At 37.2% G+C, this 13,706-nt stretch overlaps 1 protein-coding gene across 5 annotated transcripts in view; it reads left to right on the top strand.

The window, feature by feature from the left end:
- The window catches only part of jing (AE binding protein 2 jing), a 339,310-nt gene extending 325,930 nt beyond the window's left edge, over positions 1-13,380 (top strand). For 3 of the 5 annotated variants that reach the window (XM_073988297.1, XM_073988299.1, XM_073988298.1), the window contains exons 3-6: positions 6,414-11,565; positions 11,637-11,781; positions 11,847-12,024; positions 12,099-13,380. In XM_073988297.1, the coding sequence (XP_073844398.1) occupies positions 6,414-11,565; positions 11,637-11,781; positions 11,847-12,024; positions 12,099-12,504 (5,881 nt within the window). In that variant the 3' untranslated portion in view covers positions 12,505-13,380. Of the gene's footprint in view, positions 1-6,145; positions 6,295-6,413; positions 11,566-11,636; positions 11,782-11,846; positions 12,025-12,098 lie in introns of those variants that run through there. The other 2 variants (XM_073988300.1, XM_073988301.1) reach the window with 2 other exon arrangements.
- The last annotated feature ends 326 nt before the right edge of the window (positions 13,381-13,706 follow it).

The raw sequence follows: 13,706 nt of genomic DNA, 5'->3' as shown, positions 1-13,706 counted from the left end.
TAACAAAAAAAAAACAACTACATAAACAAGCCAACAAATAAACAAGAGAACTACAACATACAAAAGCATCCCATGGATTACAAATTTTAATTTAAACAATCAAAGAAAAAATACATCACAGCATTAATTATCCCAAAGCAAGAAATATACAAAAAAAAAGCAATCAAGTGAGTAAAAGTAGCAACAGAAATAAAAATATTAAAACAATTCCATGTCCACAAATTGTCAATGAAATGTCGCTAACCAGGAAGTTTAATAATCAAATTTAAGAAAAGCTGTTCGTTCCCCCATCCCCTTTCTAATGTGAAACAAGAAGAAAAAACACTGTGAAAAAGTTTCCCGAAAAAATCTATACTAAGGACATTAAATCCTGTTATAAAATAAAACGAGTCTTCCTGTTTAATGTGTGAAAAAATACATTTACTCATTCTCCTGATGTTACGGCGGTGTCTCTCACACACATAACAATTTATGTGCTCTACCTATCTAATGGTCTCTTGTGTGTAGCAGAAAAGGCTCTCTTGCTCTCACACGAGTCCATCACTCTCCCTTTTTTCAATGGTTTTCTAAAAATACCCCTAATACAACAACAATGACGATGATGATGATGATTGTTAGAAAATACAACAATAAAAATGTAATACATTTTAGTGCATATGTGTGAGTGATTGTGCGTGCGTACGTGTATAAAAGAATAACATATGAAAAAGAAACACAAAAATAAAAAAGAAATGTGTGCAGCCGCCACAAAACTCCCTAACTCTGTCCATTATTGCTTGGTTCTCTCACTCTTCTCCAATGGAATAAAGAAAATTTGATAATTTTTCCACAGTGTCAATTACCTGTTACTACAAAACCAAATTACAACAACAAGAAACAAATCCCAAAAAAAAACACAAGCCAAAGAATGCCTAGAAGTGTTATAAAGAAAGATAAATCACTTTAAAAGAAAAGTAGAAAAGTACTTCTTAACAATTTTAACCGCTTTTTTGTTGGTATACGCGAGTGTGTCCATTTATGGGTGTGTGTGTGTGTGAGTTTCTAAAATGCATTCGTCAAACTAAATATTGTTATCATTGTTGTTGTTGTTTTTTTTTTTAAGAAAGCCATAAACAATAACATCACCACAAACAAAACACATTGGATTGAGTAATCATTTTTCCCGCTCTTATTGTTTGTTATTTCTTTTTGAAGTGCATTTTATTCCACATGAGAGAAAAATAAATGAGTCTTTGGCATTTCTGTGGAATTATAAATATTTAAATTAAAAATATTAACAAAAAAACATTGAAAATAATAAAGAAAGGGAGTTACATAAATACATACATATTCACAGTCATGTGTTTATCGTTAATAATTATTATTATTCCCTTCGAGTGAAAATATACATAGTTTTGCCGTCGGTAAAAAAACCTTCGTTTCTTCCACTTAAATTTTATCAACTAAAATGAAACAAATGTAAATATTTTCTTTTTTTTTTCTAAAAAAAATAACAAATATAGGAGTAATCAATCTGTGCCAAATGTGTAACTTGTTCAACACGGCGTATACAGGTTACAATCATTACATTGTGTATAACTCATACGACTGGGATTTTTGCCTAGTACACCAATTGCAGTAGCTGAAAGATGAAGTTGTAAACTTTGCGTAACAAACATTATAAATTTTAAAAATAATAACAATATCTTACCAATTCCGAGGCACCTTTGGAAGTTTGGAGCCAACCATAGTGAGTTGCATTGTTAGGTTAAAAAATGAATAAACTGATAAATGACCCAGCATTCACAAAGCGTATGATGTTGTCGTTAAACAGTTTGAGATCCGGAACAAGCCGTTACGGAACATGTGTCGTTTAGGGGCACCTCTCGGATCGGTCCGAAATTTTTACCATAGGTAGCCCTTGGATCCCTGATTCCAACGATATATAATTTTCCAGGGGGAGTCCATACTTCCCGAGATATGGGTCTTGACATTTCGGTTGTTTATGGGCACCTCTTGGATCGGGCTGAAATTTTTGCCATAGGTAGCCCTTGGGACCCTGAACACAACCACATATAGCTTTCCGTGGGGAAGTCCGTACTTCCCGAGATATGGACTTCCCCCGGAAAATTATATATCTTTGTATTCAGGATGCCAAGGGCTATCTACTGTAAAAATTTCAGCCCGATCCGAGAGGTGCCCCTAAACGACATTTAAGCTGCCGTTACCGACGGACAAAGGAGTTTGTTCCCCCTCTCCCAATATCACAATTTTTAGACATTTTATGTAAATTTTGCTAGGAAAATGCAAATTTTTTCCATTGGGCCCACGAAATGATGGCGAAATGTTCTTCTGGCAACATTTGCAACAGCCCAACTGATTGAGTAAGATGAAATTTCAAAATTTGTATTCGCTCTAAAAAAAATATCAATTATTTTACCCTTAAATAATTAATTTTCTATACCAACAACTATTTAAATTGTTAGATACATACATATTAGGCCGGGGCGAATTGAAAATCTTAATGAGCCCGTCGCGTTTCTAATTCCTGGGATTGAACTGAGCAAAAAAGTCCACTGGACCATATATCTACCGTGAAAATCGAGCCTCCCGATTTTGACTTTAAGGTTTTTTATTGACGTTTTTTAGATATTTTGGCATATAACAGCCAAACCATTGAGATTTTCGATCCAACACAAAGACAAAATTTGTAGCCAAGACAGTAATTGAAAACTCTCTAATACATCGCAAAAGCATTGGAACGCTTCATCAGGCAGTTTTGGCCTTAAGAATGTGCAAACTTTTCGGAAAGTGTCGATAAATGACATTGTGCTACAAAATTTGACCAGAAATTTATTCAAGCGTTCGGATGCAAAATTCTATCGTGTTTGAATCCATGGATAACGAAAATGTCTTTATTTCGACTGGGTAACTCCGTTTCATATTTTTATAACACTAAAAGTAGTGAACATCAGGGTTTCTTATATTTTCAAATTTAAACCCGCAGATCTTCTTTTTTTCACAACAGATTTCTATTGACCCTTCTTCCGTTTAAAGGGGTGAATAATATCTTTCGAATAAGCTACTATTTGTTCAAATCGGTTAACAAATAGCTAAGTTATAGTGGCTTAAGTCTGAAAACCCCCACAAAAAAACTATAACTGAATTTCTCACAATTTTCAAAATAAATATTGAATAAAACAAAAAAACATTATATTGCTCTTAGACCAAAAGATCGGCTCTTGAAGCAAATTTAAATGGAATGTGCTTGCACCTGGGAAGTTTTTGCAGATTCTGAAACTACAATGTTCATAGATGAGAAAAATCAAAAAACAAAAAAATCGCCGGAGCGCTTTTTAAATAAATCGTGATTCAAATTGACATTTTTAGGGGTTGTTTAGGTTTTTCCGATTTTGCTTGGAAACCGCAAATCCTAACAAAATGAAACTAAAGAAAATGTTGTAGCTATCAAAATTCTCTACAAGATTGACCTTTATGATATTTTCGTAGGTTTTACCATTTTCGAGATATAGGAGTTCAAATTGAGACAATTTAAATTCAATTCAATTTTGTATCGTCTCCTTATAAAACAATGTCATGACTGCAATTTCCCAAATTAAAATTATATATCTAAAAAAATGGTACAACCTAGGAAAAATTACATAAGTCAGTCTTAAATAGAGTTTTCACAGCTATGGGATTTCCTCAGGTCCCATATCGATAAGACTTGTCGCATTGAAGCAAAATCGCGAAACCTTAACAAAAAAAACCTAAAAATGTAACCTCAGCATCTTTATCTCAAAAATGGTACAACCTGGGAACAAATCATTAACATCAATCCTCTAGAGAATTTTCACAGCTACAATATTTTCTTTAGCTCCATTTCGATAGGACTTGCGGTTTCCAAGCAAAATCGCGAAAACCTTAAATAAACCTAAAAATGTGAATTTTGACCGAGATTTATTTAAAAATCCCTACAGCGATTTTTTTCTTGTTTTTGGATTTTTCTCATCTATCAACATTGCTGTTTCAGAATTCACAAAAACGTCCCCTGTGTAAGCGTTTTTCATTAAAAGTTAGTTAAGGCGCACCCTTCATGACATTGTTTTATAAGGGGGCTATACAGTCAGTGCCTTGTCCCAATTTGAACTTCTTTATCTCGAAAATGGTAAAACCTACGAAAATATCATAAAGGTCAATCTTGTGGAGAATTTTGATAGCTACAACATTTTCTTTAGTTCCATTTTGAAAGGACTTGCGTTTTCCAAGCGAAATCGGAAAAACCTAAACAACCCCTAAAATGTCAACTTGAATCGCGATTTATTTAAAAAAAAAATTAGTAGATTCTTGCATTCTGGAAGATACCACATTTTAACTTCTCTAAAAAGAAATCCATTTATTCGGGTGAATATGTATATGTATGAAGTTTTCGAACGTCGGGAAAGTGTATTATTATAATGAATATTAAATATTAAGCAATTCAGAATAGCCCTAGTGTACCCTTACTCTTTAAAGGTAAAAGTAACAAATAGCGAACAGTCAATAATTGCTTTACCATACAAATTGGTCCAAGAATAAAAAATTGCAAAGAACCCGGCTGAAATGTCAAAACAAATATTGTATTACCTTGCCTAAAGTTATGCGCGCCCATACAAATTAAAAAAATACGGGAACGAAATAATAGCTACTATAATCGCAAACGATCTGGCAGAAATGTCAAAATCAACGTATCATTCAATCAGATACCAGCAAACATGTTGCTAATTTCTACTCGAAGAAAATTGCCTAACAGAAGATATACATCAGCGCCATTTTTTGTTTAAAGAAAAGTGCAGGGTTTGCTAGATTTTGGAATACGGGAACGCATTTCAAGTACGAAATGAAAAAAAATGTTCTAGATAATACTACATTTAATAATTAATTGCAAAATAGGAATATGGTTTTTTTAATTACAAATAAATTATTTGCCTTTGTAGATAAATGTCAGTCCTAATATCTTCATTTGATTTGTATTTGTGCAATATTTTTTATGACAATTCCAATTCACTCGTGGTAAATCATTCTTAAATCGTTTAAAATCGTATATGAGGCAAGGAACAACTTAAAATGCAGGCTATAAAGTGATAATGTTGTGCATTTTTAATGTATCGGTGGATACATCGATATTTACATTAGGCAATTTTCCTTGCGGCAATTGTCAATTTGTTGTTGAGAGAGGGTGTTGAGAGGCAAAGGGTTACCATATGCCTAAACTCTCTCTCCTTCTACCTGACAATTACCGCAAGGAAAATTGCCTAATATAAATATGGACTAAACAAATTATTCTTAATCTCCTTAAGTACCTACATACTTAAGGCCATGTTTATACTATGGCCTTTTGTAGGGTTAACCTTCTTTATGTTGAAATATAAGCTATGGAATTGACATTTGAAATCCAGTGGGTTTGTTAAATCCGGTTATATATAAAAGTACTATAAGATTCTTAATTGTTTAAAATAACTAGTCTTATTTCACTGTGATTATAACCTTTTTCCTTAATTGATCTGTTCCTTTACTTTTAAAAACGTTAAAAGTGGGTAAATTGGTAAAATTTCATATAAATTTTATGCTTTTTGAGTAGTGTGGACCGGGACTAATGGGGTTTCTACACGGTATGTTTTTTTACATATTCATGCATACCATCTGTCACTTTTTTTCGCCCATATGTAACTCCTTCTGCACGGCAAAATTTTATTTTTCATTAGTTTTCTGTTGTTTTCTTTATTTATATCGCGTTCGAACAAAACAGATGTTTACCTTTGGTTGTACAGACGAGAATAGAGCGCGTTCTATTCGAAAAATATACATATGCATGGACATACCACTTTGATGCATTGAAATTTCTGTATGCTTCACACCATGTGTACAAAATTCAAATTTGTAAAAAGTGACAGTTGGTATGCATAAATATGTAAAATACATGCCGTGTAGAACACACTTAAGGAATAGAGCTAATGTTTTCTTCTTTCTCCTTCTCACAGAATAATCAATAATCAAAGCCTACCTCTGGGCGCGCATAACTTAAATGTACTTTTAATTGATAACATTTTCGAAGACATGAATGGAATTCACTTTGAACTGATAGCTCCTTGGCCTTTTTCTCATTTCTTATTCGTAAACAAAAGATGAAAGATACACACAACAATTCCTCTTTGGTATCGTTATTCGTAATATAGGAATTGGAGCGTTTTTCAATTTGTTTAGGTAGAAAGAAAAACTAAAATGGACGATGATGTTGCAAGCGTTGGTGATCTTAGAGGAGAGGTTGATTTGATTGTAATTTAATGAAATGATTTCGAAATTAAAACAACAACATTAATAGTTTTTAATTAATATTACATCCTCTCTATTGATTGTTTTACTTATTGTCATTTTCCTTTTATTCTCTCTTTTAGTGGTGTTGCAACTTCCTCAAGTTGCACCGATTCATCAAGTACTGGCTGCAGTGAAGATGTCGAGCAGCCAGGATCTCCATATAGTCCACACTCAAGTCTAAACGAAGACCAACAACTGCAACAACAAAAGCAATCGTCTAATACACAAAATACCAACAAAATGTCGCCACAAACAACAATACTCGTCGCCAACAGTAGTGGCACAAAAACGAATACTGGTACAACAACGTCTTCCGGCGGTATCGTTCCAGCTGCATCGACTGCATCATCAACATTAAATGCTGCCATTAGAACAAGTAATTTGCCCGCCTCCCTTACCATTACCCCCACAAATGGTAATGGAAATAGGGCTAAAACCAGCACCACCATAACTCAAATATCAAAAGGTTCAAACACTGCCAATACAAATCGTTGTTCAAATTTACCCACATTACAATGGCCTTGGAGTACGACAGCCACCAGCATAAGTAGCACAGGAACAACATCATCATCGATACCACCACAGCCATCTTCAGTGACATTTACAACACCAGCATCCACCTCGACGACAGGTACAAATACACACATAACCCAAAGTTCTGTGGCCACCACAAATGCTTCCAATCTTTCCAAGAAGCGAGTAGCCTCCAATGTCAATGGTGGCTGCAATGATGCCGCTGCAGCACCGAAGAAACCTCGCTCCAATGCAAACACATCACAACAAGATAATCATCATGCCATTTCAGCTGCCGGAGCTAAAAGACTGAAAGCTGCTGCTTTAGAGGAGTCTCAAACCAAAATTACTGGCTATTTTAAGTCCCAAATGAAGGCTCAAATTCATGCAGCAAATAGTAAAAATGGACAAAGTCTACAATCTATGGCGTCCAATACAAGCGTTATGATGACAACAACAGCAGCGAGTGCGAATCACCAAAATAGCACAATGACCACAAATGCATTAACCATGAGTGCACCGGCCACAACGGCTTCCCTAAACAAATATTTCAACATACTGGCTCAGCTGAAGGAGAACAGTAATAAAGCGGCCAGTAACAATAACAATAGTATTACGGCCAGTAATAGTTCGAACAATGCTGCGGTTGGAAACTCACAACCAACTACCAGCGTAGCAACGTCAACCCCTCCTCTACAAGCCTGCTCTACACAAACTACAACAATTTCTGTAACAGCTCCACCACCACCCATGGCCCCGACGATAACAACCAGTTTCAGCAATACAGCTGTTACGATAACCACTACTAAACCACAAAATATTTCGGTTGCACCTATGCCAATGCCGGCCCTTAAGAAAATTGAACGACCAAAACCCACGAAAATTGCTCAAGTTGCACCAAATCTAAGAAAAACACCTTCGACCAATTCATATGGCAATATAACTGCAGCTAATGGAAAATCAACAGCAAAAAAACATGTTGCGATTGCACCGAGAACTCCTGAAATGAAACAGCAACAACAACAGCAGCAGCAACAACTTATGGCAAATAAACAAGATAATTCCAAACAGTCACCTATGGTCAGTGCCCAGTCGGCAAATGCAACGCAGCAGTCGAACACCAATGCATCCTCCACACAACAACCGGCGGTTCTTTTAACAGCTATAAGATTGCCACCTGGCCAACAAGCAACTCCGGCCCCAACTAACCAAACGAAGCAAACAATGGCCACAAATAAAATCAGTACCAGTACGTCAGCTACTGGGAATGCTGCGCCGAGTGTTTCGGCGGCAGCATCCTCAAGTACAGCTCCTGCGCCGACCACCGCAACAGCAGCACCGGCCACAACATTGTATCAATTGCCAGCGGTGCAGTTGCCTAATCTAGTCCAACTTCCCCAACTTTTGGCTGCCAATGGAGCCAATATTATGCAGTTAAATAATTTGGCTACTGCAGCGGCCGTTGCGAAAAATGTGGCAACAACAGCTTCATCAACACCGAGCGCTCCAGCCCCTACATCTGCAACCTCTGCTCAGGCCGCACAAGCTGCCGCTCAATATTTTCTTAATGGCACGGTCTTCAAGCTGCAACAATTTACGACTGCCACCACAACTACAGCCACAGCAGCGACTTCATCGGGAAACATGAATCCTTTCAATTTATTAAGCGCCAGCGATTTGCAGGATTTATTGATAAAGCAACAGCAACAACAACAGCAGTTGCAACAGCTGCAGCAGCAACAACAACAGCAAAAAGCCACAACAAATGCTGCTGCTAGTTTCCAGGAGATTTTCCAACAACAAATAGCAGCTGCCATAGCGGCAAATCAACAACAGCAACAACAAGTCCAACTGCAACAGTTGCAGAGATTGGGCGCTGCTACTAATATCCAGCAGCAACCCGTTTTTATGGCCACTCCAGCAGGGTTACTTCTTAACGCAGCATCATTGCCAGCAATGCTGGCCCAAGCAGCCGCTGCTTTGGCTGTCAATACACAACAGCAGCAGCAACAGGCTCATCAACAACAAAAGACAATAGCACTGCCAGCTTTACAGCCCATACAACAAGCTCCGATGCCAGCTTTAAGTTCAATATTTGCTCCTCAAACGCCGCAACAACAACAACATCAGCAAAACGAACTGCAACAACAGCAGGATATGCAGCAGCAGCAACAACATTTGGCTGCTCAACTGGCTTTGGCGCAACAGCAACAGTTCATCACAGCAACTCAACCGCCACCATTGTCATCGGTTAGTTTGCCTACAGCAGCAGCCAACGCATCCAACAACTTAACGCACAACAACAGCAATAGTTCAGCGAACAATAGTAATGCCACCACCGTTAATATCTCGAATAGTATATCCGCACAAGCTACACCAGTGAGTGCAGCATCCATTGCAACTCAACAGCAACAACAAACCACCACCACTGCCAAATTGGCCATAGTTAAGGCCAACACTTCACCGGTTACATTCACGACGCTAAGCTCGCAACCGCCACCATTAGTCACCATATCGAATGCAAAACCACGCACACACGCACTTGCCGCTACTAACTCTTCCACTGCCACTCAAAAACCATCGATTATGGCCAAACCCTATCAGAAGCGATCTCCAAAGGCGCAAGCCCAACAAATAAAATCCACGACGACGACCAAGACGACCAGTACCGGAAAAATAACAACAGCCAGTGGGAAAATTATTGCCACGCCCACAACACCACCGCCCTTGGTACCGACGATCACCCCTAATGTACAACAACCAGTTGCTCTAACAACAATTCCAGCTCCTGGCCTAAGGGCGGCTACAGCTACAAATATATCAAAAACTTCACAAATTCCAACTCCGGCTTTGGTGAGTATAGCGCCCACAAATGTGACTCCAATTGCTCCCAAGCCGGTTCAAAGTATAACATGTGGCAGTGTAACCATCAGTCCTGCTATCACCTCAAGCCCAGCAGTGAAAAGCCTCGTCAACATAGCTCCAAAAATGACACCGGCTGTAACATCGACGCCACAAACTTTGTCGACGACTTCGTCTTTAAAATACAGCAGCGTCAACACGAACAAAACTAATACAAATTCATATCTGACCAGTGTCACCAACAACAACAGCAACTATGTAGGAAAATCAAAAGCCCCCATGAGCAAAACCACAGCATCCGATCTCTTCGATTTGGTGAAGAACTCAAATGGAGCTATTAGCATAACCCCCGCTCCTGCAATGACGTCGTTTGCTTCAACAAGCACGACGAATAGCTTTAGTGCTCCACTCAACTTCACCACGACTTCCTCGACTTCTACTACCTCCTTCAATACTTTTAAATCCATGTTACCGTTGGAGAGCTTTGGAAAAATTAAAGATGAGCCTATGGATGATATGCCACCAGCCCAAACGAGTGTTGCCACCACTTCTAGCAGCAGTACTCCCACAGTGGTTGTAGCATCAGCAACTGTTACTGAAGAAAAGCCAGTAATTAGCGAGACGCCAACAAGTTTCAGCGGACAAATTCCTGCCTCCAATAATGTTCTTGTCAAAGAAGAGTTAGTTGCTCCGTCGCCGTCAACCAAAGAAGAGGAGGCCTCGACGTCTTCAGATAAATCAAGCTCTCCTCAGCCAAGCAATTTAAATAATGAATGTTCTTCATCATCCTTTACATCCAATTCCAATTCAATATCATCTGCAGCCGATTTGTCTTTAGAGGCATCAACGCCAGCATCGATTACCAGCAGTTCTGAGGCTCCCTCACCGGGATGTTCGATTTTGTCACCTCTCAATAGCAGCAATAATGAATTTACCTCTACGAATCCATGTTCCAACTCGAATTCAGCGGGTGATTCAAATTCCTGTGAAACTGGAGGAGGAGCATCGTCACGAGACATGCTCAGCGAAATGGTTACCTCAACTTGTATATCATCAAACTCTTCGGAGGCAAGTATTAGTGTGACAATGCCGGAAAATGAAGATGGCAAACAAGCAAGAGACGGCATGAAAACTCCTGAAGATAATGAAGATAAGCAACGTGATTTGCCCACACCTGAATCCGGTATAGGAGGCAGTCTGAGTAATACCGAAAGCATGGATTCTTCTTCAAAATCAGAGACATCTTCGTCTTCGGCTTCATCCGAACAACAAGTACCATCACCAACATCAGCGGATAGCCAAACTCCTCCCGCTACACCAATGAATATTGATTCCAGCAGCAATAGCATGGAGGAAAGTCAAAATAATACATCCTCCTCACAACTGACCCAACAATCTGAAGAGTCATCGGAAAAATCTTCATTTGATTTCCTAAACAATGGAACAAGTAACACCGCCAGCAACAACTCCTGTTCTACCTTGGCGACGACAATAGATACCAATTTAGCAGAATCCAGCTCACCGGAACTGCCAAAATGTGCTTTATCGCCGATATTGTCACAACCCAAGACTATACGTTTCCCGGTATTGGGTAAAAATAAAAAGAATCAAGATGGTGTTTGCTATTGGAATAACTGCAACAAGAAACACGAAAGCAATTCCAAACTTTTGGACCACATGCAACAGCAACACGTCAATTCACAAACTGGACCATTCTCTTGCCTATGGGTGGGATGCAAGGTCTACAACAAGGAATCCTGTTCACGCCGTTGGCTGGAAAGGCATGTATTATCACATGGTGGCTCCAAACAATTTAAATGTATTGTTGAGGGTTGTGGATTACGCTTTGGATCTCAGGTAAGTAGAAATCAACAGTTGGCATATTGGTTATCTTGGGGTACAACTAATAGTTTGTTCTTCTCTTTTAGCTGGCTCTGCAAAAGCACATTAATAATCACTTTACTGCCTCCGAAAGCAAGGAAAGTACAAATAAAAGAACTTCTGATCCTCCAGTACCAAAACAATTACGTAAAAATGGCAAAAAGCTGCGCTACAGACGTCAACCGTTCTCTGGTAAGTTGCGAGAGTTGTTGATTTTAAACGCGATATAACTCACCATTTTTTTATCTCTCATTTAGCACGCATGTTTGATTTCTTTGATGCTGGCATTATGGAAGGCTTACAACATCGTCTCAGACAAATCTCCACCTTAACTAATGGATGTAATTCAATTACCTTCCAAGGCCAGTGTCTAATGAAACGGAAAACTTCTAGTGGCAAAACGGAATGCTATATCCAGTGGTCTCCAAGGGAAATGTAAGTCAAGAGATTCTTCTTTTTAGAAGCCAAACCAAAAATGTTCAATTGTGGAATTTACTTTTCTTTTTTAGCATTTCCGATGAATGGGTGCCAGAAAGCAATGAGGGCTATTTGAAAACAGTTAACATCAAACAAATGAAACCTGCCGAAAAGAACAAGGTTGAAAGTTTACTTATGACTGCCTACAAACTGCCATACTCTCCAACAATATTTGAAAATGATTATGCTTTAAGTCAACAACATCAGCGTTTGATCAACGAAAGTAGTTCGCCTGCTAAAAATGATCTTAATGTTGAAGCAGAAGATGGAGAAGAAAATGATGATGACGAAGAAGAAGATGAAGATGAGGATGCAACCACAGAAACAACAGAAACAATATCCAGTTATCAGCATGTTCTCTCAATAACAAACATACAAATGCAACAAAGACGCAAACATCCTAGGAAACCGCAAAATCGTATTGTCATAACACGTTAAGTCCATGACTACAAACACCTACTCTTCCCTTCAAAACCATGTGTATATTATTCTCCTTCTTCTCCCCGGCAGACAAATAATAGACCGACAGACTTTTCAAATACCAAGTGGTGCTGTAAAAAAGAAGTATTTCCTTTTTAGTCGTCTTATGTTTTTTATGATTTAAATTTATTTTGTAAATATTCTCGTTTTTTGTAAAACAATCCATAAACATAAGTGAAACAAGTAGTTAAGTTGAAAAACACAACACCCCAAATATTTGATAAAAGTTAAAGACAAACGAGCAACAGTGACAAGGTATAAGGCTTTTTTGCATTCAATAGCAAACAAAGTCCATTAAGATTATAGTATATATGTATGTATAGTTTTCCCCATGTATAGTTTCATAAGTTTTATGTGTGTGCATAAATCAGTAGGCATATATCCACTGCCATATGTATGAGAAAAACGACAACAGAAAGCAAGAAATGTCTATATTCAATAAACTCAAACAAAAAAAATCTAATTAAAATGCAAACTCTAAAATAAATAGCTAGTAATAGAGAAGTAATATAGTTTATATACAAACAACGTAATTTACATACAATATAAATATATATAATATTTACAAAAATAACAACTTAATATGAAATAATCACAATCATTACCAACACCACTTTTCTAATTGTGTGGGAAGAATGTAGTTTAGTTTTTTTTTTCTGTTCCACAAAATGCTTAAATTGTTTTTTAAACAATTCACAAGAAGCTTCCTTCTAAATTTTATCTGTGTGTATTTTAATAATATACTTCCCCACAGTTATGCTTTGTACAAAAAAAAAAGAAATTAGGCCAACACCATATATAAACGAAATCGTATCTTATCCCACCATATCCAAATGAAAATATGTTTTTTTTTTAATTTTTGAATTTGTAAATGTTTTTGTTTTAATTTGTTTGTTTTTTATTACCGTTTAACTTTCCTGCCTAGAAACAAAACTCCAACCACAATAAGACTTTTTATGTTTAATATATGTAATTTTTTAATTTAGCCTAATTAAAAGATCTACACATATTGTATTTAAACAACAACAAAGAAAAAACGAAATGAAAATATTAAAAAATTTTTATAAAATTTTTTTGAAAAAAAAATTGATTTTCATTTATTTGTTTTATAAATAAATTGAGAACAAGAGAATATAGTTTTTACGTACGTTATCCATCTA

Source organism: Musca autumnalis, unplaced genomic scaffold, assembly GCF_047663935.1.
Source record: "Musca autumnalis isolate F117 unplaced genomic scaffold, ASM4766393v1 scaffold_5, whole genome shotgun sequence".
Taxonomy (NCBI): Eukaryota; Metazoa; Arthropoda; class Insecta; order Diptera; family Muscidae; genus Musca; species Musca autumnalis.
The sequence above is the reverse complement of the archived record's forward strand: the minus strand, read 5'-3'. Positions and strand labels throughout refer to the sequence as shown.